We start from the raw sequence: 25,856 nt of genomic DNA on the forward strand, positions 1-25,856 counted from the left end.
GGTCCACTCAGAGCAAACCCCCTTCCAAGACTAAGGCTCAGTGGGAATACATGCTCTGATTGGTGACCATGTTCGTAACCTTTAAGGGGAAGTGAGGGAAAAGTAGCAATGAAGCTGCGAGCTAAGCCCTACAACATTCAATAGACTCCTGTGAACCTGGGTGGAGACCTGGTTGGCCAACAGTGTGGCAAGACCTGGGGACTCTTGGGTCCAGAGTCAGGACATAGCCACAGAGGACTAGAGTGGAGAGTGAAACATCCAGCTGATAAGAAGAGAGGGCATATGCACAAGAACACCCACACTTCCACATAATACCTACTTGACCTGGCTTCGACTGGATGAACAGAGCTCAACTAAAAGAAGAAAGAAGAGGAAAAAATGCATAATCTGATACAGTTTGAAGAACTTGACCTACACCTATGGATGCAGTAGCTCAAGAGGGAACAAATCTTTACAGCAAGGATCATTCCCACCCCTTCCATACACAGAGTAGATAGGAATGGGCAACTTGGATGTTGGTTACCCAAAGTGGGGGAGGCGGGCTCCAAAGGCAAGAAGTGACTGGCTTACAAGCTTTCAAGAGGGAACCTAGATCCAGAGGACGTGGAGGAACGTATACTCTCCACTGAGTAGTATCCATTCTGTCTAGGTGGGGCTGATGAAAGGACATGCAGATAGGTCTCCTGTGATACAATAGTGAATAATTGTTATCAGGACTGATTGTGAGGATTGGAAATGTAAAGATAGACATTTTGTAGCAAGGACAGGAATGATTAACTTTTCAGTCTAGGAGTGGAGGTCCCTAGGACCATCAAAGGAGAAGAGCCGAGAGCGGGACCCTACCCAGAGAAGCAGTGATGCCTGAGATGGAGGCAGAGACAATGCTGTGGAGAGATGGAGCAGCTGGAGACTTTGGACCCAGAGAAGAAAAGGGACTGTGTGCTGACGACTGGGGGAGCAGGCTTGCAGGGTATACCCTGTGGTTGATTGATAATACATGGAGGGGAGTGTAACCATGGCAATGAAACGATATATGATAGGATGCATGTAAAGCTAATGTTCTCCCACGTAAACTGTCACAATAAAACATTAAAAAAAAAAAAAGGGAAGTACCTGTATCTAAAGTGTCAACAGTCTGATGTTCCCCTAGCAGATGCCTGCGGGGTCTCAGCCTCTCCCCTCCTTGACTTGGGCTGTTTACATGACTGGCTCATTTTTTCGCGGCACGTTTGCTCAATCTGTGGTTCTTCCTTCGAACGTACTCCTTCAAGGGTCTCGTTCCAACCCACTTCTTCCCTGAGGTCTTGTGAGATTACCTGTTTGTTTATGGTGACACTTCTGCTTGTTTATGGTGAGTTTGTTCCACACGTATGTGCTGGTGTTGTCTGCCTTACTCCAAGCTTTGGTGTTTCTGACCTGGAGATCTTACCTTGTGGTGTGAGACCTGTCTTCATGTCTTTGGGGGCACAGCAGACCTCACTTGGCGCTCACTGATTTGACTTGAACAAACCAGAATATGTTGAGGTTCCGTGTATTGAGAGAGGGGGAGATGGGCTTTGGAGGCACTAGTTTGTCAGGGAGACAGTTGTCTGAAAGCATGCTTCAGGTCACCGAGTTTGGCCAGCATGCTTTTCAACACTCTTTCCTCTTTGGTTGCAATATGTACCAGTTATTTGTGATCTGAAACCAAGGAAAGGAATTAGGTATTAAGAGGTGCTTCAGACACGACATATATAGGTGATATATAGGTCAGGTACGAAGGCATTTAAACCAAATGGGAGACAGGAAAGTTGTCAAAGATTGATGGAGAATGGGGATGGAACAACAGCATTTGAGTGAGGATTGAGTTACTTTGCTAGAAGATAGCAATTTCAGTTATCAGGATGGACTGAACTGAATGCTTTCTGTGTAGCCGCCACTGTGCCAGCCACTTGGGACAATGATCAAGAATGGCATGGGAGGGCTAACATGGGACGGGAATCCCTGGATGGTGCAAATGGTTAATGTGCTCGGTTGCTGACAGAAAGGTTGGCGATTCAAGTCCTCCTAGAGTTACGCCTTGGAAGAAAGGCCTGGTTATCTACTCTTAGAAAACCAGACATTGAAGCCCCTCTGGAGCACAGGTCAGTTCTGATACTCAAGGGGTCGCCATGAGTCAGAGCTGACTTGATGCCAGCTGGTTACTAGTCAGCATGGGATGCAGCGGATTTGAATGTAATCGAGGCTGCTCTGAGAGTCCAGGGTGCTTCGAATGCCTGCTCACTGCAGATATCCTTGCTTTGGGGTCCATGCACCTGTGTGCCCCCTCCCAGGAGTGAACATGTTCTCTCATCTCTGTGTTCCTGGGTTGCATGTACTTGCTGCCCTAGAACAAGCTCAAAGCCCCCACTCATCTGTGAGGGTCGGTCCCTCAGAGCTTGTGCGTCTCTCGGCCAGCAGTCTCCGGCCAGATTGTCGGCTGTCTGCTGCTGTCTGTGCCCTCACTGGGTGCCCCACTTGACGGGGTGTATCTTCCTTGCATACCTGTCTCCACTCTCAGTCCTGGTGTCAGCCGCAGCTCAAATGCTCACAGCTGCTATGTGGCATGGGACTGCAGAGGGTTAGGTGGCTTGAGTTTGAGGGCAGAAGCCAGACAGTGGTGACTGAGCCATGGCTGTTCGATTGAACCTTTTCTGTCTCTCCTGGATGGGGGCTTGGAGCTGCATCAAGTCAGCGGTGGAGGGGGCAGCATGGACGTGGGGGCTTTCTTCCTCCTCCTGGTGCTCCCCAGAAAGCCTTAAGGTCTTGATCTTAGAAACACCTTAACTTTGTTGCCAAGTGTTAGCCCTTCGCCTTCCCTCTGTAATTTGATCCCAGAAGACTGTTTACCTTGCCCAGGAAACACATCCTGTGTGTAAGCTGTATAGGATGGCTGGCATCTGTCTTCCTTCTGTCTCAGCTGAGTGAAGCCACTCGGCTGGTGGCGCTCCGGTGAGATGCGGCATGGATGCTGAGCTGGGGTCAGGGCCCTGTAGTCCTTGGTGGGCAGGTGGTGGTAATAGTGAACATCCTTCACCGGGTTTCCTTTCTTGTCCCTCTCAGAGTGCCGAGCAGATTGTTGCACTGTGCAGGAGCTTGGCTGACCCCCAGACGGACGGCATGGAGACGTCAGGGGAGAGCCGGGACCCCCCACCCCGGCCCCTGGCCCGCCACCTCTCCGATGCAGACCGTCTCCGCAAAGTCATCCAGGAGCTGGTGGACACGGAGAAGTCCTATGTGAAGGTGAGGAGACCCATGTCCTCCCTGTCCAGCTCACTTCCCTCTTCTGGTGGCGCCATCTGTCCCGGGCCCTGCCAGGGTGAGTGCGGAGGAACTGAGACAACTCAGAAAAGTCAGATCCTTTTATCACCTTTTATCACTATGGAGACACTGTGGGGAGGGAGGCTGTTAGCCTGGGAAAGGGGCCAACGGTCATTGTAGCTGATGAAGAACTGGGCAGGGGGCACAGAGCCGCTGACCCAGGACCCAGGGCTAGTGGGCGTGTGCGGCCCAGAGCTTGTCCAGCCATCTCACACAGCTCTGGAATGCTCTCACACGTTTATAAAGAGGGGGTGGCTGCCTAGGGTGCGGAGTCTAGGGTGATCTGAGAAATCCGTGTGGAGTACCCGGGAGCCTGGGAAGACTCAGCTCTTTTGCTGCAGGTGTTGGTGCTCTGGATGAGAAGCCAGGCTGGGTTTGCCCAGGTTGGGCCATGGGACATGGGCCCCCCGGCTTTCTCCCAATTCTGACGCATGGAGTCCATGTTAAACACGGGCACACACAAAGCTCTTCTTGTCTGCTTTCTCCACAAGACAGACCTCAGCTTCCTCCATCATGGATAGCCCCTGGACTTCACCGTCCATCCTATTCACACAGAGCCCAAGACAGTAGGGAGAGAAGGAAGTATCCTATCCAGGGTGTACCCAGATACCTGTTCCCAGAAGCTGTGAGCTGGGGGTTTGGAGGCTCAAGGGAGCCTCGTGGACAATAGGTGCTGGGTCCCTTCAGTTACTGCATTTGTTGTTACCACGCTGTGAGGGAGGGTCGTTTTGATGGGATTCCTGGTCCGGGGACTGAGCGCTGAGATGTCTCTTGTGGGCTAAGTGGACATAATGGTCCCACCTGCTCATCCCTCGGTAAGCAGCTGCATTTTGCTTTCTGAGGGCCCATGTCTGTCTTGACAGAATGACCAGTACTTGGAGTCTCTGTGATTCACACACACCCTTCTTCCTCGTTTCTCTTTGTCGCTGAGATTTCCCTTGGACTTGTCATTATTCTTGACTTTAACTGGTTCCCTGCATGCCAGTGGCATTTTCACTCATGTGTGTTCCCGGGAGTGTGATTCAGGCACTTCTCACGTGTTCACGCTGCTCTGAGGCAGCCCGCTGGGGACTATGGTGAGGGTGCAGGTTGGTTTTTATTGAGACACGTTGCTGGCATCTCGGACCTGCACCACCGGTTCTGGTTGGCCAGCCAGCATCCATTCCCAGCTCTGTAGATGTAGAGCTCTATTCCAGGTCTATCTGGATTTTTCCTTGTAAAATGAGTCCACATAGCCCACGGTTCTGACTCGGTGACCCTGTATAGGCTGACTGAGGCTGTATATCTTTATGGGAGCAGAAAGCTTCATCTTTATCGGGAGGCGCAACTGGTAGGTTTGAACTGCCGTTAGCAGCCCAACTTGTAACCCACTCGGCTCCCAGGGCTCTTGTATCTTAGGACTCAAAATGCTTGTGGATACGTGAAGCAAGAAAAATACATCTGGGGAGGTGCTGTAGGATCAGCACTGGACTGTGAATCATAAGATCGGTAGTTCAAACCCACCAGCTGCTCCTTGGAAGCCTTATGCAGGGTCACTGTGAGTCGGGACCAGCTCTACTGCACTTCACAGCATCGATAAGTACATTATTATACAAAATAACTGCATTTTTGAAATCTTTCCAATTAGGATGACTCCCCAATTTCTGTTCTGCAGGAGGCTAGTTTACTAGAGACCCCATGTATGGTCTAGATTTTAAACATTCGGAGTTCTAATATTGGGATTGTTTGCTTGCATTTGCATCTGGGTGTTTGAAATTCTGCTCACATGTCAGCCCTACAATGACAGGACCCCAGCTCCACGGCCTCCCTCCCTGATACGGGGGAGGGGAAGTTCCAGGTCTCCAGAAGGTGTGCTGAGACCCATCACCCAGGAAGTACCTAGCGAGGGCTCACCTGTCCTCCTCGTGTTCCATCAACAATGTTAACGAAGCAAAGCAGACCGTTGCCTGCTCTACAAGAACGCATGCCTAGAGTGCTGGCTCCCTTCCTGAGTTAGGAGAGCGATAATTTTAAGGAGACCATCACATTCTCCTTCCTAATGGCGGTCCTGCGCTGCAGCACTCTTGGGCCTTTTGGAGACTCATTGTCCGAGACCCTCTTCTTTTGTTTTTCAGGACCTCAGCTGCCTCTTTGAATTATACTTGGAGCCACTTCAAAGTGAAACGTTTCTTACACAAGACGAGGTAAATGCTCATCTTCCTTCGGTCCAATGGTCTTTATCGGTCATCTTGAAAGTTTACATCCACATAGCCCGGAGTAAGGAACCCCAGTAGGGCAATGGCTGCTAAGAGTTTGGTTGCTAACAACATTCCTCCTTCACGAGCTACTTTTCAATAAATGGTTGGCCGTTCAAACCCACCAGCTGCTCTTCAGAAACCCTACACAGTAGGGGTCAGGGGTGTACGGCCCACTGGCCATGTAAGGCTATGAAATCATTTGGTTTCAATGATTTGAAATCCCTTGCCTAGGCAACCTCAGGTGGGACTTGAATATAAGTTTATATTTAGTGATATTATAAATATCCAAATGGCCCTTGGCAGAAAAAGGTTCCCCACCTCTGATATGCCACGTTGGAACTGACTTAACAGCACTTACCACCAAAATCACGTGGTTCACTCTTTTCTGCTTACTTTCATTTTTTCCTGATTCAAATGCTGAGAATTTTAACCCTCCCTTTTTTCAAAGTTTTTATTGTGAACTGAGTGATAGTTTACATGGGAGAACATCGGCTTTACACACCATATTTTCAGTGCAATGATTACACTCTCCTCCATGCATCATCATTCAACAGTATTTGCTTCTATTCCCTGTTTTTTTTTCTTTTGGGATGTACACAGAAACACTCAGGACTATATAATCATTTAAACAACCCAGGGGCACATTCTGCAAGCCTGCCTCCTGGCTGCCAGCACACAGCCTTTCACTTTCCATGAGTCTAAAGTCCTCACCTCTGCCTCCATCTCTGGTGTTGGCTGCTTCTCTGGATAGGGTCCCATGTTCTGCTCATCCTCTGTTCCTGGATTGAATTTTATCTCCCTTTAAAACAGATATTTTAGAATTATAGGGTCAGAGCCATCTAGCTCTGTATGTGTAAGTTCTATTCCATAGTAAATCATCATGCTCTCTGATGGATGTCCGATGCTCATCGAATGGTCTCTTTGTGGCTTACTAGTGAGTCTTTGCGTCAGCGTGGTTCTCGAGCTCTTCACTGCTAATGCCACCCTTTCATACCCCGACCTTCACAGATGGAGTCTCTTTTTGGAAGTTTGCCAGAGATGCTTGAGTTTCAGAAGGTGTTTCTGGAGACTCTGGAGGATGGGATTTCAGCGTCTTCTGACTTCAGCACACTGGAAACCCCCTCGCAGTTTAGAGTAAGTATTCCAGACTTTGGCTTAAAGCACAATGAAATGGACCCAGTGCAGAATTCTCTCTTGAGAGTGTGCTGTCCCTTTATGACTGACAAGGTACACTGGTTGTTTTTGTAGCTGTGTGTAATCTTCCAGCAGGCAGTTAAGGCTCTGTACTACTGTCAGAGCTTCTGGTGACCAGAGTCCGCGCCTTGTATTTTTGTGGGTTCAGCCTGGTGTTGGTCACATAACCATGTAACTGTCAGGTCAATTCTGACTCATGGCACCCCCATGTGTGTCAGAGCAGAACTGTGCTCCAGAGTTTTCAGTGGTGGATTTTTCATGAGAAGATTCCACTCACGGCGCCCCCATGTGGTCAGAGCAGAACTGTGCTCTAGAGTTTTCAGTGGTGGATTTTCCAGTAGCTCTTCTGAGACCCCGCCAGTCTTTCTATTGCACCACCTCTACTCTGCTGCAGTGACAGGGACCCCGGCCAGTGCCTGAGCCTTCCTGTGGCTGTAAGAAGTGGATGGAGAACTTAGGTGAAGAGTCTCTTCTGTGGAGCTCTGTCCCCAGTGTAATCATCAAGGACCAATGACAAGTCCCCCAGGAAGGAAAGATGGACGGTAGTAGAGAGGGGACAAGGAAAACAACTACAGAATTCATTAGCCCCAGGTCGTTGAGAGCGGTTATCAATGAACTTGTCAAATCACGTACTTCCTACCTTGTCAGATGCATTTCTACAGAACTTTCTTGCCCTTCGATTGCACTCATGTCAGTAGGTTCTGTTGCTTGAACTGTGTTGTACAAGCAGAAATTTTTCATGTTAGTGATTGTTGTTGTTGTTAAGTGCTGTCGAGTCCGTTCCAATCCATAGCGACCCTGTACAGGGTTTCTAAGGAGTGACTGGTGAGCTTGAACTACTGACCTTGTAGTTCAAACGGCTTTGCAGTCTGGCGCATTAACTCACAGCGCCACACTAAACAAGTAAAACTCAGAGTCTGCTGGAGAATGCCGGGTGGTTCTCTTTCCTGTGTGTATGGGCTATCCTGTGCAGATTTCTCTAGTGTTTGCTCTGCGTATTGGAGCTTAGGTCTCTGAGAGGGAAACACCAGGAAGACACCCAAGTGCCTTGTCGTAGCCAGTGGACATTGTTCAACCCAAACCTGATTTGATGTCTCCCTTCTCCTCCTAGAAGTTACTGTTTTCCTTGGGAGGCTCATTCCTGTATTACGCGGACCACTTTAAACTGTACAGCGGGTTCTGTGCTAATCATATTAAAGTACAGAAGGTTCTAGAACGAGGTAAGTTATTTGTACCTTTCACAGCTTTCACTGTTTTTTATTGTGAATTGAGTGGTAGTTTACATGGGAGAACATCAGCTTTACATTCATCCTATCATATTTCATTTCATTGTAATGACTACAGTCCCCCTCCATGCATCATTGTTCAACAGTAGCTGTGCTGATTGTATTTCAGCTGTCTTACAGCATGAGTCTGTGTGTAACCAGTAGGGCTTGGCATCATCTTAGTGAATGATGCTCCATTCTTGACCTTGAAAGTGACAGGCACTGAAGGGAAAGTTAAGTCCAGTGTATTGAGCAAGCGTGCCTAACACATGGAATCAATTTGCTATTAAATTACATCTGCATTCTTGATATATTCCTTTATATAAAAACTTCCAGCTGTAACCCAGGATGGGGGTAGAAAGGTGTACCTGCCATGTTTTTTCTTTCTTAGCAGCCTTCTCTGTACAGGATACACCCCCACCAGACAGACCACCAAATAACCCGAAAGCCTCTGCATTATCAATAAAGCGCAATATAAACAGATGTTGAAATGTTCTTTTTAATGATGAATGTGACACCATTCCTCTTCAATTTGAATTTCTCAGCATAGTAAACCACGTGATTGTTAGATTCAAAACGACCAAGAGCAGTCCATTTCATCTCTAATGCCTAGGATATCGATCTTTATGTGTTTCATTTCATTCTTGACAACCTTCAGTAGTCCTAGATTCATACTTACATTCCATGTTCTGATTATTAGTGGATGTTTGCAGCTGTTTCTCCATATTTTGAGTTGTGTCCCATCAACAAATGAAGGTCCCAAGCTTTGTTCCATTTACATCATTATGGTCAACTCTACTTTGAGGAGACAGCTCTTCCCCACTCACATTTTGAGTGCCTTCAAACCTGAGAAGCTCATCTTCTGGTATCATGCCTGACAATGTTACACTGCTATTCAGAAGGTTTTGTCACTAAACTTTCAGAAGCTTGTACATTTCTCCTTTTTCCTAGCCTGTTTTCGTCTGGAAGTTCCACTGAAACTTGTCCGTGGGTGACCCTAGTGACATTGTTGTTTAATGTCGTGCAGTCGGTTCCGACTCTTATTGACTTGGCATAGGGTGTCCGAGGAGCAGCTGGTTTACAGTCCAGTGCTTATCCTACAGCGCCACACCCTCTGCATCCAGAGCTTCCAGCAACACCCAAGCCACCACAGTACAAGAAACTGACAGACAAGTTCGTATAAAAATACATGGAATCCTGTATATATTCTGGTCTGGCACTACAGGATCAGCACTGGACTGTGAACCACAAGGTCAGGAGTTCAACCCCACCAGCTGCTCCTTGGAAACCCTACACATGGTCACTATGAGTCAGCACCAACTGGACAGCACCTAACAATGTAAGGTATCTGAAGGTTCTTCAGTGATGGTCACCAAATTCTCTGTATTCTTTCAAATGTACTTGGAAATAGGAAGCAAGCCCCCCTAAGCATACATTTACCAGGATGAAAACGACTTCATGCAGAACCTGAAGGCCTTCTTCCTCATTGAGGGTGGTCTCGTGATTGCCCACCTCTCTAGGTGGCAGTGGATGGGACTCTCTTCCATGACTATGACAATGTTTGAGGAAGGTTCTGTACTTTGAACCCCTGCAGTTGCCTCAGCAGAGTAGGCAGCAAAGCTCCGTTCCAGCCACCTGTAAAAAGGTCATCACATCTTCTGTCGGTCAGCAGAGCCTCTGGTTGGTGCTGTCAGACAGCGTCCAGAGGTCGCCCTTCAGTGTTTCTTCTTCAAAGCAGAGCTGCTTTCTCCACATGGTCCTGGAGGACATGCAGAGAGAGAGGGGTCCTCACACTGATGGTGTCTCATTGTTTCCACACCGTGCCATTTGGTTTAAATCTAGACCCTTACAATATCCTAGAAGACAAGTCTCGAGTTTAAAGGTGCAGTGTCTGAGAACTTTACATTACTAAGACCCTTAGGTTCTGAATGCCCAGCCTAGCCCTTCTCCTGTTGCTTGAAACAGTGGTCTGCTTCCATTGGCCTTTCCTTCAGGAGCACCGTCTGATGAAGTGTGGTTGTGGTTGTTAGGTGGCTGATGAGGAGGGGATCTCACAGCACCCACTTGGTCTGTTCCTGTGAAGATCAAATTCAAATGATGTTTGTACCTCGCTGAAGGTGTCGTGTCTCCTTGTGACAGAATGATGTTTGTACCTCGCTGAAGGTGTCGTGTCTCCTTGTGACAGAATCACAAATAACAGAACCAAACATCTGGTCACCCGGTGCCATCTGGGGGAAGTCCAGGCATTTGGATACCTGGGTGCTGCCCCCCAGGGCCTAACAGGACAGTGGTGGGGGCTTCTTTGTGGTGTAGGGGGCTGCAGCGTGGAAGTGAAGTTTGCAGTAAACCCATTTTAGAGGCGGGGGGCGGGAAAGTATTGCTTTGTTAATAACCATGAACTGTATGGAATAAGCAACAGTTTGTTCTAACCCCCCCACCCCCACCCCACCCCAAGTGCCATTCCGACTCAGAGCAACCCTGTCAGACAGGGTAGACTGCTCCTTAGGGTCTCCAAGGCTGAAAACCTTGGACAGCCTCATCTTTCTCCCGCCAAGCATCTGGTGGGGTGGAACCGCTAACCTCGTGCTTAGCAGTCTATTGCTTTAAACTGTTGTGCCACCAGGCTCGTCCAGTAAAAAACCACAGAACCAAAAACATACACATACTGGTTTTTGTTTTGGTATCTGAGTCTGTGGTTTCATGCTCTCTGATGGTTGTGCTGGGAAATGTGTCATGGAAGTTATAGCCTTGCTTAATGTGCCAGACTGCAAAGCTGTTTGAACTGCAAGATGGGCAGTTCAGGCTCACCAGCTGCTCCTTGGAAACCCTATACAGGGTCGCTATGGATCAGAAACAACTGGACAGCACTTCCCAACAACTCCACAGCCTGGCGGGGCGCTGGAGTAAAGCACTGCGCCACACAGCCATTTTGAATCGCAAGGTTGGTGGTTCAGACTCACCAGCCACTCCTCGGAAACCCTACACGGAGTTGCTAACAGTTAACTCCACAAACGGGAGCTCAGTGCCCGTTGGGTGCACCGACTTCTCTGGTGGTACCCGTGCACACAAGACTCGATACCTGGACGCCGGACCCAGTGATGGGGCTGGTTTTCTATTAGGGGTGTGGAGGACTACAGAAACGGGTAACACTGGTTGTTAGGTATGGTCAAGTCGGTTTTGACTCAGTAGCGACCCTGTGATTTGAACTCCCTACAGCGCCACATCAGGACTCCGCTAAAAACCAAATTGCTGCTGTCACTGTAAGTGCCGAGTAGATTCCGACTCATAGCAACTCTGTATAGGGTTTCCAAGGAGCAGCTGGTGGGTTTGAACTGCCGACCTTGTGGTTCAAAGTCCAGTGCTTACCCTAAAGCATCACACCAGGTCTCCACAGAAAAATTAAGTGAAATTCATGTTCTAAGGTTCTGCTTTCTGTCTGCTCGTAGCGAAAACTGACCAAGCCTTCAAGGCCTTTCTGGACGCCCGGAACCCTACCAAGCAGCATTCGTCCACGCTGGAGTCGTACCTCATCAAGCCGGTGCAGAGGGTGCTCAAGTACCCACTACTGCTCAGGGAGCTGGTGTCGCTGACGGACCACGAGAGTGAGGAGCACTACCACCTGACAGGTGAGCGGAGCAGCCCCCCAACCCGCATTCACTCGGACAGGAGTGACGTCACAGCTGGAGGTGCTTCTGTGTGAGAACAGGGAGACACGTGGGCATCCCTGTCAGGTTTACACAATGCTTCCGTAAACATGATCTCCATGGTGGTGGCGGCGGAGGCTGTTACTGATACCATCGACTTGGTTCCATAGAGGAGCTGGTAGGTTTGAACTGCTGACCTTGAGGTTAGCAGTCACCCTACAGCGCCACACCAGAACTCAGATCTCATTGGACTGACCTCAAATTTGGTAAAAATTCCACCCTCATTTTTAAAAGGTCATTTTGACCTCAGTGATTCCAGAGAGACGTGACCTCAGGCCACGTAGCTGGTAAACTGGGCTGCCAGAATGCAACTTCAGACAAAACGTAGGTAACTGTGAAGTTGTTTTGGGTTGTTTATGGCCCAAATGCTGCGGATCATATACATTGGGTGGGGCGCCACCTAGTGGAGATAGAGTAACTGCGCACGACTCCGAATCCACTCAGTGGCAGACTTGATTTCTAGTGGACAATCAACCGCATTTACAACCATGTACAGATATTTGTACATTTTACCATTGGTAATGTGCTGTAGCATGTAATTTACTGTTCAGAACACTGCCAGATTTATAAAGATACTGACAATAACGAAAACTAAAGAAAACAAGGTGCTTGACTTACAAACCACCCTCTATGACAGTCACTAGAACAGAACCCTGTCCTGAGTCAGGGACTAACGTGTACAGGGATTTATCATCTGTTGTAACCTCAGAAATTACTGGCCCAAAGGATGCAATCTGCCCAAAGCATCACGCTTTCAGTTTGACTGGGATTAGCATGCCCCTGAAAGAGAATGAAAAGAAGTAGCAGTTTGTTCTCCACATGCTAGTACTTCCCAGAGGTCCAGGTAAGCCATGCGCAAGAAAACCCTGGAGACACAGAGAAATGAACTTCTTCATAAATGTTAGTATCACAGGATGGTAGATTCTGAAGAGGGTGCCAGTGAAACTGGCTCTTTTGTAGTACGCACTGAAGATTGAGAATCTACTTTTTGTTATTAAAGTAACTGATACCCTGCTATGATTAGTGTTCAGGTGCTATATAAAAATATAATTTTGTACCAAGATCTTGCTGGTGGATTTGAACCACTGACCTTACAGTTAGCAATCCAGTGCTTGCTTATTTATCCTACAGCATCAATACAATCCTTGTAGAAAGTAACAAACACCATGTGTGGAGTCCTGGTGTGGTGCTGTGGGTTCATGTGCTGGACTGCAAGGTTAGTTTGAACCACAAAGTCGGTGGTTCAAGCTCAACAGCTGTTCCTTGGAAACCCTATACAGAGTCGCTGTGGGTCAGAACTGCCTTGATGGCACTTCACAACATAAATGAAAGACTTGCTCTGGCAGTTAGGCATTCACAGAGAGGGTTGTAAAGTCTAATCAGAAGTTGTAGCTCACAATTCCAGCAGCCGGTCTCTGAGGAGCGGCAACCGGTAAGAGCAGAGGCCCTGAGCCCAGCCAGCCCTGGGTTCAATTCAGGGTTCATCCCTGTTACACCTCCCTTTTTCTCACCTATAAAATGAGGTTGGTTACAGTTCCTACATGATAGTAGGAGGAGCCAGGTAAATCACGGATTACAGAACCTGCCAAAGAGCAATTTGTCTATTCTTGTTAGATGTTATTGGTGATCAATTTTACTGTACTCTGCCGTATTCCAAAGAGGATTTGAGGTAGAGGTACTTTTACCGTTCTTCATTCTAATTACACCTTCTCCTCAATCTCATTATCTGACATCTCATATTTACAACAGTAATAAAAAAAATTTGTCCAACTGCTTTGCCCATTAAACGACATACATTAGTAGTAACAATTGCTGCAGTGAGAGGCGAGTTACGCTGCCGGTGATGGTTTGGGTTATGTGCCAGTCTGGTTGGGCCATGACTCAGTGGTCAGGCACTGTAAGGAAATAGATGACTCTGGTGGTTATGTATTCATGTAATTTGGTAGATAAGCAATGATGTAGTTACCCTCCACTTTCACATTAACACTGACTTCATTCGACAGCCTGGTCTTTGGACCCTAACTCTGTCGATTAGTGAGGAGAGGATACAGTGTTCGTTATACCTGAGGAATGCCACTGTTAGTAGTAAATGCTCTTGAATCTGGGGTCCTTTCATTACTGCTGTTGGGCAGGGTTTAAAACAAACAAAAATTATGAAATAAATACGATTTCCACTTGTACAGAAGCACTAAAGGCAATGGAGAAAGTCGCAAGCCACATCAATGAGATGCAGAAGATCTACGAGGATTATGGAACTGTGTTTGATCAGCTGGTAGCGGAGCAAAGTGGAACAAAGGAGGTGAGTGGGGTCTGGGGTCCATATGTGCACTGGGTCTTAGTTCCTGGAGCTGCTCTAACACAGATACCAGAAGTGGGGATGTAGTGCCGTTGAGTTGGCCCTGTATGTGGTTTCCAAGAAGCAGCTGGTGAGTTTGAACCACCAACCTTGCAGTCCAGTGCATTATCCCCCAATGCCACGCCAGGGTTCCTTTTGCATTTAGGAGGTTAGGAGTCTGCATTCCGAGCCCTGGCAGAAGGCGCTGTCTCTGTGTCTGTCTGTCTGTCTGCTCTGGGAGAGAGTTCTTGTCCTTCAGCCTCGATTCCTCTACTCCTCCGAAGTCTTCATGGGCCGTATGTCTCCCGTTTGTGCTGCCGTCTCTTTGCCTAATCTGCTGTATCTCAAGGGTCAGCACTGTAGGGTCAGCACTGGGCTGCTAACCACAAGGTCGGCAGTTCAAATCCACCTGCTGCTCCTTGGAAACTCTATACAGGATTGCCAAGAGTCAGTACCGACTGAATGGCAGTACACAACACTGTACACATGAACAGCACCGCACATATTAACAACACTATACATTAACAACACTGTACACATTAATAACACTGTACACATGAACAACACTGAACATGAACAGAACACAGTTCCATTCCCAAACGGGACCATATCCACAAGGAAGTGGATAGAGGTGAGAATTTAGGGCACATCCTTTTAGATGCAGTTAAATCCCTAACAAAAGAAAATGAATATTCTCGGAATTCTGGAGGCTAAAAGTCGAGATGGGTCTGGAGTGTGTGACGGCTCCTTGTTAGCAGTCAGACGTTCCTGGATTCCTTGGGCTGTTGACGGTCCTCACAGGACGTGGCAGCCTCTGTAGTTCGTGGGTGCATCTCCGAGTCTTTCTGTTCTCTCTGGGACTGAGTGATGAGGTTTTGGACCCACCCAGCATGACCTCATGCGATAGACGGGTTACATACAGGACAGTGTACTGTGGACGGTGGCTTTGCTCAGGATGCCAGCTCCGATCTGGGGAGATACAACTCAGCTCACAGAGGGCACACTTCCTGAAATTGTCACTTTCATCTTTAACAATCATGAGGTTGTTCCTGGGTGCCGACAAGTCGCTTTTCAGCTCATAGTGGCCAGAGAGAACGTCCCTTCAGAGCTTTCTGGGCCTCAGCCTTGATGGAAGCAGACACCAAGTCTTTTTCCTTCAGAATGCTAAGCGAGTTTGAACCACCAACCTTTCAGTTAGCATCCTAGTGCTTAACCACTGTGCCACCAGGGCCCCTTACTGTGTATAATAAACCATGCCACGTAGGCAAAATGGAAAATCCATTACACTGACTTACAGAATATGAGCTGACATCAAGTTAGCACCATTGTACAGAAGAGAGCAGGGCCTACACCACCGAGCTCATGTCCCTCCCTCGTCCTCCTGGCCTCTGGGGCACGAGGTAAGACAAATCTAGAGAGGCCTCAGGCTGCTGGGGAGACCCTGGGGGGTGTGAACAGTTAATGGAGCTTAGCTGCTAATGTTCATGTCCACCCAGAGGTGCTTCAAAAGAAAGTCCTGGTGGTCTGCTTCAGAAAATTCAGACACTGAGGACCCTATGGAGCGCAGCCCTACTCGGACACACACGGGGGTCAATTCAGACACTGAGGACCCTATGGTACGCAGCCTTACTTGGACACACACGGGTCAATTCAGACACTGAGGACCCTATGGTGCACAGCCTTACTCGGACACACACGGGGGTCAGTTCAGATACTGAGGACCCTATGGTGCACAGCATTACTCAGACACACACAGGGGTCAGTTCAGATACTGAGGACCCTATGGTGCACAGCCTTACTCGGACACACACGGGGGTCAGTTCAGACACTGAGGACCCTATGGAGCACAGCCTTACTCGGACATACACGGGGGTCAATTGCATGCAGACTGGTTGGTCAGGCTGGCCGAGTGGGATGGAGAGAGGAAGTGGGTGGTGTGTGTGGATGAACCTAGGACCTGCCCTTTTTTCTGTTTTCTTCTTTAACATCCAGTACTGGTAGCTCCCACTTCACTGATACACTTAGCTTTATTAAGTGGGTTTTGGCAATTTCTGAATATTTCTTTGTTGCCCAATTGCTTACTTTAAAATTCTGTGCTTTAAAAATGCATACATAAGAAGCAACTCAGTTTTTGTTGTTGTTATGAATTATGTGACAGTTTACATGGGAGAACATTAGCTCTCATTCATCCTATTTACTTCATCTCATTGCAATGAATACAGTCTCCTGCATGCATTATCAAACAACCAAAGGGTACATCCCGCAAGCCTGCCCCCCAGCCATCAGCACACAGCCCCTCTCCCTCCCAGAGTCTAAAGACCCCAGCCACTCCATCTCTCCACATCATCGTCTCTGCCTCCATCTCTGGTGTCACTGAAGAAGCAACTCAGTTTAAGTAGAAAAAGGCAAGAAGGAAAAAGAGCTGGAGTTTCACTTTTTTTTGTCCTTTTCAGTGCCAGTCATTTTGTCAGCAGACTTCACGTAGCTTGTGGGTTTCCACTCATAGTCATCCTGAATAGGGTTCCTGAGGCTGTAAATCTTTATTGGAGCAGAAAGCGTCATCTTGCTCTCATGGAGTGGCTAGTGGGTTTGAACTGCTGACCTTTTGGTTAGCAGTCCAGTATTTATCCTACAACATGACATCAAGGCTCAATTGTGTGTTGTTAAGAGCTTTTGAGTTGGTTCTAACACAGAGCAACCCTATATAGGGTTTCCAAGGGGCGGCTGATGGGTTTGAACCACTGACCTTGCAGTTAACAGTCTGGTGCTTATCCTACAAGGTGACATTAGGGCTCAGAGGTGGTGACTGCACTAGATCCTACCGCAAGTGTCAAGAAAGACCCTTGGGTCCACATGAACACTGGAATGAATGTTAAAGTTGAGTAGGTGGTTGAAATGAGTCTCACACTGAAGCCGACTACCTTTATGTTCATGCTGGTTTTCAAAATTTCCACTACGAAGGTCCCATAAAATCCAACAGAATGCGCTTGTATTTAGCAGTGACCACACACGTGATCTGTGGGGCTGTGGGTTAATGCGCCAGACTGCAAAGCTGTTTGAACTGCAAGGCCGGTGGTTCAAACTCACCAGCTGCTCCTGGGAAACCCTATGCAGGGTCGCTATGGGTCAACTCGACGGCACCTAACAACAATAACACATGTGATCTGGTGTCTAGCGTAAGCTAGCCGAGCCCGGCGCTCCCCGTAGCTGCTCACCTGCTCTCTTCCTTCGTCACACAGGTCACAGAACTTTCCATGGGCGAACTTCTGATGCATTCTACTGTGTCCTGGTTGAATCCATTTTTGTCTCTAGGAAAAGCCAGAAAAGACCTGGAACTCACAGTGTTCGGTTAGTATCTTGTCCATGATAAAGTCAGAATTTGCCTATTGCCTCCTGAGTTGAAGAAAGAGTGACAAGAGGCTGAGAATAAATGAGTAACTTCATGAAACCCACCAGTCCAGCGAACACCTGTTACAACAGAAATCCTGTTAAGTCAATGACAGAACTTGATGGATGTTTATTTAACATACGATTTGCAAACTAGGGTAACATTTCAACCAGGGTGTCAAAAATTGTCCCAGAGGAAAAGAATGTCCTTAAGAGTCTTACACCCAGTTTATAGACATTGCCATGGAAACAGGACCAGAGTGTTAATCCTGAAACACAGCTTCTAGCCTCTTAAGAGTCCCTGTCTCAAATCTCTGCCCAGTACCCCAGGTGAAATTCTTTTCACTTGTCTACCTAGACCACTGTTTAACTCAAGGCCACTCTTACATACCAGTTCTTTCAAAGATCCCAGAAATCAGGATTCCAGGAGAATCCAACTTTGTTCCTCACTCCTCGTCTCCAGGAGATGGAAGCGTTTCTATAATGGCTTGTGACTTAGCACAGCCAGTCTCCAACTATTTAAAACTCGGCCTCCGCCCCAGCCTCATTATCTTGTCCGCCTCATGCTGCTTGTCCTGGTGGCTGCTGCCAAGTGTCACAGAACAGATCTCTGAATAGTTAGACGCATCTCAAATGTCTTAATGCTAGGCGAACACAGCACTGAGGTGAACGGCATGTCCTCAGCTTTCCAGAAGACAAAACCAGAGACGATAGACTTTTTAAAGATGTCAGCATCTTCTTCAGATAATGGCTTTAAAATAAGCTGGTACATAATTCAAGTGAAACAGAAGTCAGGACCACCCATTCATGTGTTGGCATAGTGCAAGCTTTGAAATTCATAAATTTTGAAGGGCTTTTTTTTTTTTTTGTTCTGTTGAAACATTCAGCTTTGGTTTGACCTTGGGAAGAGTTTACATAATGTAAGTCTCTTCTTTCTCTTTTCCTTTAGTTTTTAAGAGAGCTGTCATACTGGTCTATAAAGAAAACTACAAGCTGAAGAAGAAACTGGTAAGACAAGACGGAGTAAGAAGGAAAGCCACATTGTTGTGGTCCATCCTTCCCATTAATGTGGAGCTGAAAAGCCCGGGGCTCAAGTACTGACATCACCAATTCCTAGGGCAGCAAACCAACCAAACACCTACGGCATTTACGATTCTCCCACAAAAGGTGTTCGTTTTAAGAAAAAGTGTGGATAAGTAGCGGGCTAGCTGGAGCCCGCATAGAAAATTAGCAGCTCACATTCAGTCCCGTTTTGTTAACTTTGGTTTGTTTCAAATGCCTTTTCTCTGGACTCAAGGACAGCTTAGCTGTGAACGCTCTAAGCCATCCAGGTACCATCCAGGCTAATCTGAGGACTCTGAACTTGGTTGTCATTCTTGCATAGAGACCTGGAAGCTTGCTTCTGGCTTCATCCCATGAGGTGGCACGGTGATTCATCTGTGCCCTGAACACACAACATCTGGGCCTGGCACAGATGCAAACGGACAGCTTCTACCCACTAGAGCCATGTACCCTGCGTGAGAAGGTTAAACATGCTTCTTGGTGGGTCTTTGTGTTTCAGCCCGCAAATTCCCGGCCTGCACACGGCTCAACTGACTTGGACCCATTTAAATTCCGATGGTTGATCCCCATATCTGCACTTCAGGTCCGGCTGGGGAACACAGCAGGTAACTGTTTTGTGTCTTGCTGCACCAGAAGAAACCTTTTTAAGAGACTTCCTTAAGCTGTGGGGTGAAAAAGTAAAAGGGATCTTGAAGATAATTTTTGGTATCTAATGATACTAAAGGACCTCTGGTAGCATAGTGGTTATGAATGTGGGCTGCTAACCTCACAGTCAGCAGTTCGAAATTACCAGCTGTTCTGCGGGAGAAAGATGAGGCTTTCTGCTCCTGTAAAACCCTGTACAGGGTCACTATGAGTCGGAACTGACTCCATGGTACTGAACAACAAATTTTATCCAAAACCCCCCAAAACTCGGATAAATGGTAATCAAGGCTACTCCACTCACAGCGACCCTGTATTAGGGTTTCTGAGGCTGTCCTCTTGTGTGGGAGCAGAAAGCCTCCTCTTTCTCCTGCAGAACATCTGGGGGGTTTGAACAGCTGACCTTGATATTTCCAGCCCAGTGCTCCCCCTAGAGCCACCAGGAACTCCTTCGTCTATTTTTTACAGACTAGAACAATGAGGACGAGTGAAGTTGTTTTGATGTTTCTTTACAGGAGAAACGAAAAGCCAGTGGTTGGCTGGCTGGCTGCAGAAAATTGCTCTTCCTTGTTCCCTTAGTTCCTCTCTCGGTACTTTTCCACGCTAATAGCCTTGAAAGTTGCAAATTTTCTAAAGAACACAACAGCCCACAAATTAGATCCTTACAAGGCAGACCCACCAGAAATAGCATAAAAAGATAAGTTTTAGGTCCTAGAAGATGATCCGAGATGCTTCTAGAATCACCGTGTTCTGGAACAGCCAGGGCAGGAGGCCACATGCTGGTTCCCTTTTGTCTGTAGTGCTTACGTTTCCCAGAACCTGACTGAACGTGGGCCTGGACTCTTTTTGACCTCAAGCACTTGAGCAAATCCCACTGTGGTTTCTACCGAGAGTTGGCTGACGGTGCCCACTGATGCTGTCTCACAGAGGCGGGGTCCAGGAAACGTGGAGAGCAGGCAAAGATGGAGGGAGGGGTACTTCAGGAAATATGAAAAGGAACTAAGTTTATAGTCCTGTTTATTGAAGTCATACATACAAGGGGATATAAGTTCAAGGGAAAATTCTATCATCTTTTCATTCCATTTTTTCATAAACTTTTTGAAGCCTCTTATATAATGAGCCATGGAAATGAATGATGAGAATTGGATTTAAGAATACTGAACTTTTCACCCTAAAGTTGTGAGTCTGACCATTTTCAATCATGGCAGGCCTCACTGGTGAAGTTGTTGTTATGTGCCGTGGAGTCGGTTCCGACTCACAGCGACCCTGTACAGGGTTTCCGAGGCTATAAATCTTTACGGGAGCAGAAAGCCTCATCTTTCTCCCACGGAACAGCTGGTAGTTTTGAACTGCTGACCGTGAGATTAGCAGCCCAGTTCGTAACCACCACGCTACCAGAGCTCTTTGGTGAAGTTGTAGACTCCCGAGTTTCCCTTTCACTAACACAGGAACAGAAAATAATGCCCTTTGGGAGCTGATCCACACCAAGTCGGAAATCGAGGGACGGCCGGAGACCAACTTCCAGCTGTGCTGCAGGTATTGCTGATCTCCTAACATGAAAACAAGACGAGTAACGTTCTCCTGAAAGGGAAGAACATTAATTCAATGTCTATCCAAATCACGGTGCTGGGAGAAACTTCAAGCGCCATCAGTTCATGCCTCCTTTACTAAGCAAGGAAACTGGGACGGGGGAGGGCTTGCAGAGTCTGGCCTGTGTGGTGGGCCCCAGGCTTGTGAGAGGTCTGGCCCCAATGGCCTCAGAACAACGAGGTGGGCCGGAACCTGAGCATCAGACAGTCCAGGAACTGCTCTGTTCTCTTCCCCAGTGACTGCGAAAGCAAAACCAGCATCGTGAAGGGGATTCGTTCTATCCTGCGGGAAAACTTCCGGCGCCACATGAAGTGTGACTCACCCCTGGACAAAGCATGTAAGGACCGCTTGGTCCCACTTAAGAACCGCGTTCCTGTTTCAGCCAGATTAGGTGAGTGCTTCGCTGGACATCTGCTTATTCTGTAAAACCTCTAGACTTCTGGGAAGGGATGTGTGCTCTGGGAACAGAGGCGGAAACAGCAGCTTTGTGAGTTCTAAATGAGAAACTCCAATTGCAGGGAAATGAGTGGCAGCTGGATTTCCTGTTAAGAGCCCTACAGATCCTCATTCTCAGTTGGCCCTTCAGAATCTGGAGCCGCCCCAGCTCCCACAAAACCAAGCTGGTGCCCTTGAGTTGTTCTGACTCATGGCGACCCCACGACCCCAAGTGTGTAAAGTAGAACCGCTTCATCGAGTTCTCAAGGCTGACCTTTCAAAAGCAGATCACCAGGGCTGTCTTCCAAGGCATCCCTGGGTGGGGATGAACTGCCCACCTTTCTGTTAGTTGTTAAGTACCTTCAAGTCAGTTCCAACTCATAGTGACTCTGAATAAGGTTTCCAAGGTGGGTCGGAACCGCCGACCTTGCGGTTAGCAGTCCAGTGCTGACCTTGCGAGTGTCAGTGTGGTCAGATGTAGACAGTGTTTTTTAAAAGCTCACGGCGGACCTTGTTTTAATTCTGTTGAGCTGTTGTTTAGCTTAAAGGGGACTTTGGAGCGCATTCTCGGTTTGACAGTCACGGTGTAGAGACTTGTTCTTGCCAAATTTTGAGGGTAGTCATTGAGCCTCAGTGGATCCAGAAAATCTGGATTCCGTGAAAATTTGAGGTTTTGTTCCACATTAGCCCCGTTTTGACCAGGATTGTCTTACAGTAATTATTTTATTATATTCATTTTCTAAGTGTTGCAAAATGTGTAGGCAACATCTTTCCTTTTTTGGTCACAAAACTTTGACCTCTTCAAATTTACTACGTATTTGTTCTTGCCTTTGTACCTACTCCTTACTTACTGGGCTATCTCATTATCCAATTTTGCATTTACGGCAGAAGTAAAAAAAATCCATCCAGTAGCTTTGAACATAGGTATGTCAGTGACGAAGGCTGAGGTGAGAGTAACGCTGGCTGTGACAGCCGTGTGCCAACTGGGTGGGCCGTGATTCTCAGTGATTGTGCAGTTACATAGCAATGTGGTCATCCTCCGTTTTCGAATAATGCCCGTTTCCACATGACCACGTGGCCTTGGGAACCCAGCCATGCCTGTGAGGAGTGAATGAATAAAATGTCTGAAAATTGGTTAGATTTTCCAGCAGAGACATTTCTCATGAGAGAGCATCAGTAGGAGGGTGGGCAGGTACGCACAGAACTATGGTGGGATTGGAATTCTGGAATAAAGAAGCACTTTATGTGAAAGGGACTCGGCTCTGTTAGTAACTCACTTCCCAGGGTTCACAAATCTAAAACTGCAAACACCAAACTAAAAGATTTAAATAGATGTGAGAGATGTCTTTGCTTTTGCAGTATCTACATGTTTTTGGCTAAGTCTCCCAATAGCTGGTCATCTAAGTTGGACTATAAAATACTTACGTAATTAAGATGTATGATTTTATAACATATGATGCAAAAATTGCACATTGTGGGAATCTGTTTCTAGCTGTCTCTGTGGTTCAAATGGTCTGCATTTGACCATGAACCCCCCTCCCCCCGCCTAGCAGCACTGCATTAGAAACAGCTGGGTCAGTGTTCATTAGTTGTGAGAACCCTGAAGAGCAGTTGTGCTTTGTAACTCCCGGGTTACCAGGAATGGGTTTCATGTTCCATCTGTTTCTGGGCTTCTCTAACTGCAGCATCATCCAGATCCTTGAAGGTGCTCAAGAACTCCTCCAGCAGCGAGTGGACGGGCGAGACAGGCAAGGGCACCTCGCTGGACTCGGACGAGGGCAGCCTGGGCGGCAGCAGCACACAGAGCAGCGGCTGCCACACAGCCGAGAGCAGACCGGATCCCAAGAGGGAGTCGCCAGCCAAGTACCCTCACTCCTCAAGCTTGCCAGAGTTTTCCGACAGTCTCATCAAAGAGAGTGACATTCTGAGTGACGAGGAGGACGACTACCCCCTGGGTCTGAAGTGGAGCAGCCCAACCCAGGACATCGAGATTCAGTTCCAGAGACTGAGAATCTCCGAGGAGGCTGACACTCATGGTGCAGAGCTGCCGCCTGGCACCGAGGCCAGGGAGGGCCAGCAGCCCAAGCTGGTCCGCGGACATTTCTGCCCCATCAAGCGGAAAGCAAACAGCACCAAAAGGGACAGGGGCACTCTGCTGAAGTCACAGACACGTCACCAGTCTCTTGACAGCCAGCCTCCAAACACCAACATCGACTTCAGTTCCGTCCTGGAACGAGAGTTCGGTGTCCAGAAGCTCACGTCGGTTGTCAACGAGGAATGCTTTTATGACTCAGAGAACCATGGGAAATCCTAGGACGGTCTCAGTCCATGTAGGTCCCATCTACAAGGGTAGCAAAATGGACGCTGCAGGAAAACGATTCATTCTTGGGTTTCGTGCAGTCTGTATTTTCCACTTTCCACACAATAGTTGTAAAGATTTAAGTTATTTTAATTTATTGTGGATCAGAAAACTAGATTAAGCTGGTTGGAATCTGTAAATTACTTAGTTTATTATGTCTCTTTTGAGCAGGTATCAGAATGATTTCAAATCCCTAAAATAAAATTGCATTCTAATTATTTTAAGTTATGAGGAAAACCTAAGAGGGTTGGGGGGAATAAACTTCCAAAAGCATCTCCTCCACCCCCAATTCTCTGGGCATTTTCTTTTGAGCTGTTAGTTTCTGCTTTATTTAAACCACATTGAAGTAATTTTAATGTGGTTTAGGTGCACACTGTGGAGACAGGTCCTTTCTGTAAGGTGGTTATAGCTGCTGTTTATATAAATATGCCATGCCTATGCAGTATATATATATACATATGTATATATTAATTAAAAGAAAGCTTGTACTGTATCTTATTTGATGATATTTATTTTCTCTACCAACCTGTACAGTAAAAGGAAAAGCAGTCACATCTGGTCATTGGCATTTTTATTGTCAGTCCGTACAAGAGCCCAGCATGGACACATTCCCGTCGAAAGGAAGGAGCGGCTAGAGCCCGCCACTCTCCTCCTGACCTCTGCTTTTACTCTGTTTGAGCTCTTGCCGGAAGTTATAGGCAAAGAGGGATGGGTCTTCGTCGCACATTTTCCGGTAAACGTCACAGAGGGCCTTGAAGTGGGAGAGAGCAAGCTGACAGGGCCGGAGAGTTGGGTCCACATCTGCCAACTGTAGCAGTTTTCCAGTGTTTTCTGAACGCTGAGCTTCAGGAAATAGCATTCTGACGGGGAAAAAAAGGAGAAAAAACGCATTTTACTGAAGAAATGCATGAATCCTGATGCTTCCTTCTCCCTCAGGCCATTGGTGCCTCCCTCTGTCTGTCCTCCTCTCAGGAGGACTCCAGTCACCAGTGGCCATACTGACAGCACCGCCTTCACTCCAGGTGGGTCCGGCCAGACCTGCAAGGTGACCTTGAGTGCCCAAGGGGAAAACATTTCCCAAAGTGAAACCACTGAGATGGGTATGTTTGAGGTCAGCGGAAAGTAACACCTGCCCAGTGTTGATAGGAAGGTTGTCTGTACTAGCACTTGAGTGCACTCACGCAGTTTTGATTCTCTGCAATTTGAACTTGGCAGCCTTTAGAACTTCACATTCCAGCATAGCAGCTTGACTTAGCGAAGGTACAAAGCAGTTGGTGTGAAAATATAAAGGTACCCCGTCTTTTAAGGTATTTTGAAGGCTTCTGTATGCATGGTCTGGCTTTTTACATTTCCTCTAACCAAATCAGATGGCAGTTTTAAAACGACACCGACAGGCTGAAGTCTTGCAGAGCTACCTCGGGCTTTTGTTGTCACGCCCCACATGGGCGGCAGACCCACCCCTCACCTCATAGGGCTTCAGTGGACACGGGGCTTTTCTTCCAGGTGGGTTTTCCCCTCAACAAGGAATGGCACTGTCAGGGGAGACGACTGAGATATCTTGGTTCAGTTTTATGGCAAGGAGGGCCTCTGACTGTGGTTTCCAACATCTGGTGCCACTCTGCGGTGTGGTGGTGTGTGACTGAAAGTGAGCCACATTATTTGGTCCATATCTGCCAGGGGCCTGAAGTGCTGGAGCCCCTTCCTCAGCTGGGGGCTCAGGCCAATTCCAGGGTTTCCAAAACAGAACGTGAATTCTGTGGCCATTTCTCCTTGAAGTAGGGTTACCATGGAGAGGGATCGGCCAGTGTCTTTCCGGACAAGCTGCGCTCCTAGTTGGGGCTGAAGCCGGCTGGAGGGGCCTTTTTCCTATTTTCCAGCCTTTGAACAAGGGCACCTTTCATTTCTGCTGGAGAAGCAACCATCATCCAGCACAGCCTCCAGTTCAAATACCCATGGTAGAGCTTTCCGTTTGTTGTACTGTTGATGTGATACTGGGAGCTCTACCGCTGGTATTTGAAGTACTAGTGATGTCATCCATGGCGGACAGGTATCAGCAAAGCTTCTAGACTCAGACACACTAGAAAGGAGGACCTGCAGATTTACTGCTAAGAAAGGGGGCCACTGAAAACCCTATGAATAGCAGGGGATCACTGTCGGACACAATGCTGGAAGATGAACCCCCGCAAGCTGGAAGGCTCAGATGGGGAAGAGCTGCCTCCTCAAAGCCGAGGTGACCTTAATGACGTGGAGGGTGTATAAAGCTTTTGGACCTTCATTTGTCAATGTGACACGACTGAAAACAAAAAC

At 47.6% G+C, this 25,856-nt stretch overlaps 2 protein-coding genes across 3 annotated transcripts in view; one reads left to right on the forward strand and one right to left on the reverse strand.

Annotated features, from left to right (window-relative positions):
- The window catches only part of TIAM2 (T-cell lymphoma invasion and metastasis 2), a 524,960-nt gene extending 501,456 nt beyond the window's left edge, over window positions 1-23,504 (forward strand). For both annotated transcript variants that reach the window (XM_006868446.1, XM_006868447.1), the window contains 12 exons: window positions 3,082-3,261; window positions 5,454-5,522; window positions 6,585-6,710; window positions 7,882-7,990; window positions 11,482-11,661; window positions 13,923-14,038; window positions 17,314-17,422; window positions 18,411-18,469; window positions 19,023-19,128; window positions 20,614-20,701; window positions 20,992-21,146; window positions 22,876-23,504. In XM_006868446.1, the coding sequence (XP_006868508.1) occupies window positions 3,082-3,261; window positions 5,454-5,522; window positions 6,585-6,710; window positions 7,882-7,990; window positions 11,482-11,661; window positions 13,923-14,038; window positions 17,314-17,422; window positions 18,411-18,469; window positions 19,023-19,128; window positions 20,614-20,701; window positions 20,992-21,146; window positions 22,876-23,504 (1,926 nt within the window). The remainder of the gene's footprint in view (window positions 1-3,081; window positions 3,262-5,453; window positions 5,523-6,584; window positions 6,711-7,881; window positions 7,991-11,481; window positions 11,662-13,922; window positions 14,039-17,313; window positions 17,423-18,410; window positions 18,470-19,022; window positions 19,129-20,613; window positions 20,702-20,991; window positions 21,147-22,875) is intronic.
- A 676-nt stretch (window positions 23,505-24,180) lies between these two features.
- TFB1M (transcription factor B1, mitochondrial) overlaps window positions 24,181-25,856 on the reverse strand; it is a 71,009-nt gene continuing 69,333 nt past the window's right edge. The window contains exon 7 of the mRNA XM_006868477.1: window positions 24,181-24,409. Coding sequence (XP_006868539.1) covers window positions 24,181-24,409 — 229 coding nt within the window. The remainder of the gene's footprint in view (window positions 24,410-25,856) is intronic.

Source organism: Chrysochloris asiatica, unplaced genomic scaffold (genome assembly GCF_000296735.1).
Source record: "Chrysochloris asiatica unplaced genomic scaffold, ChrAsi1.0 scaffold00117, whole genome shotgun sequence".
Classification (NCBI taxonomy): domain Eukaryota; kingdom Metazoa; phylum Chordata; class Mammalia; order Afrosoricida; family Chrysochloridae; genus Chrysochloris; species Chrysochloris asiatica.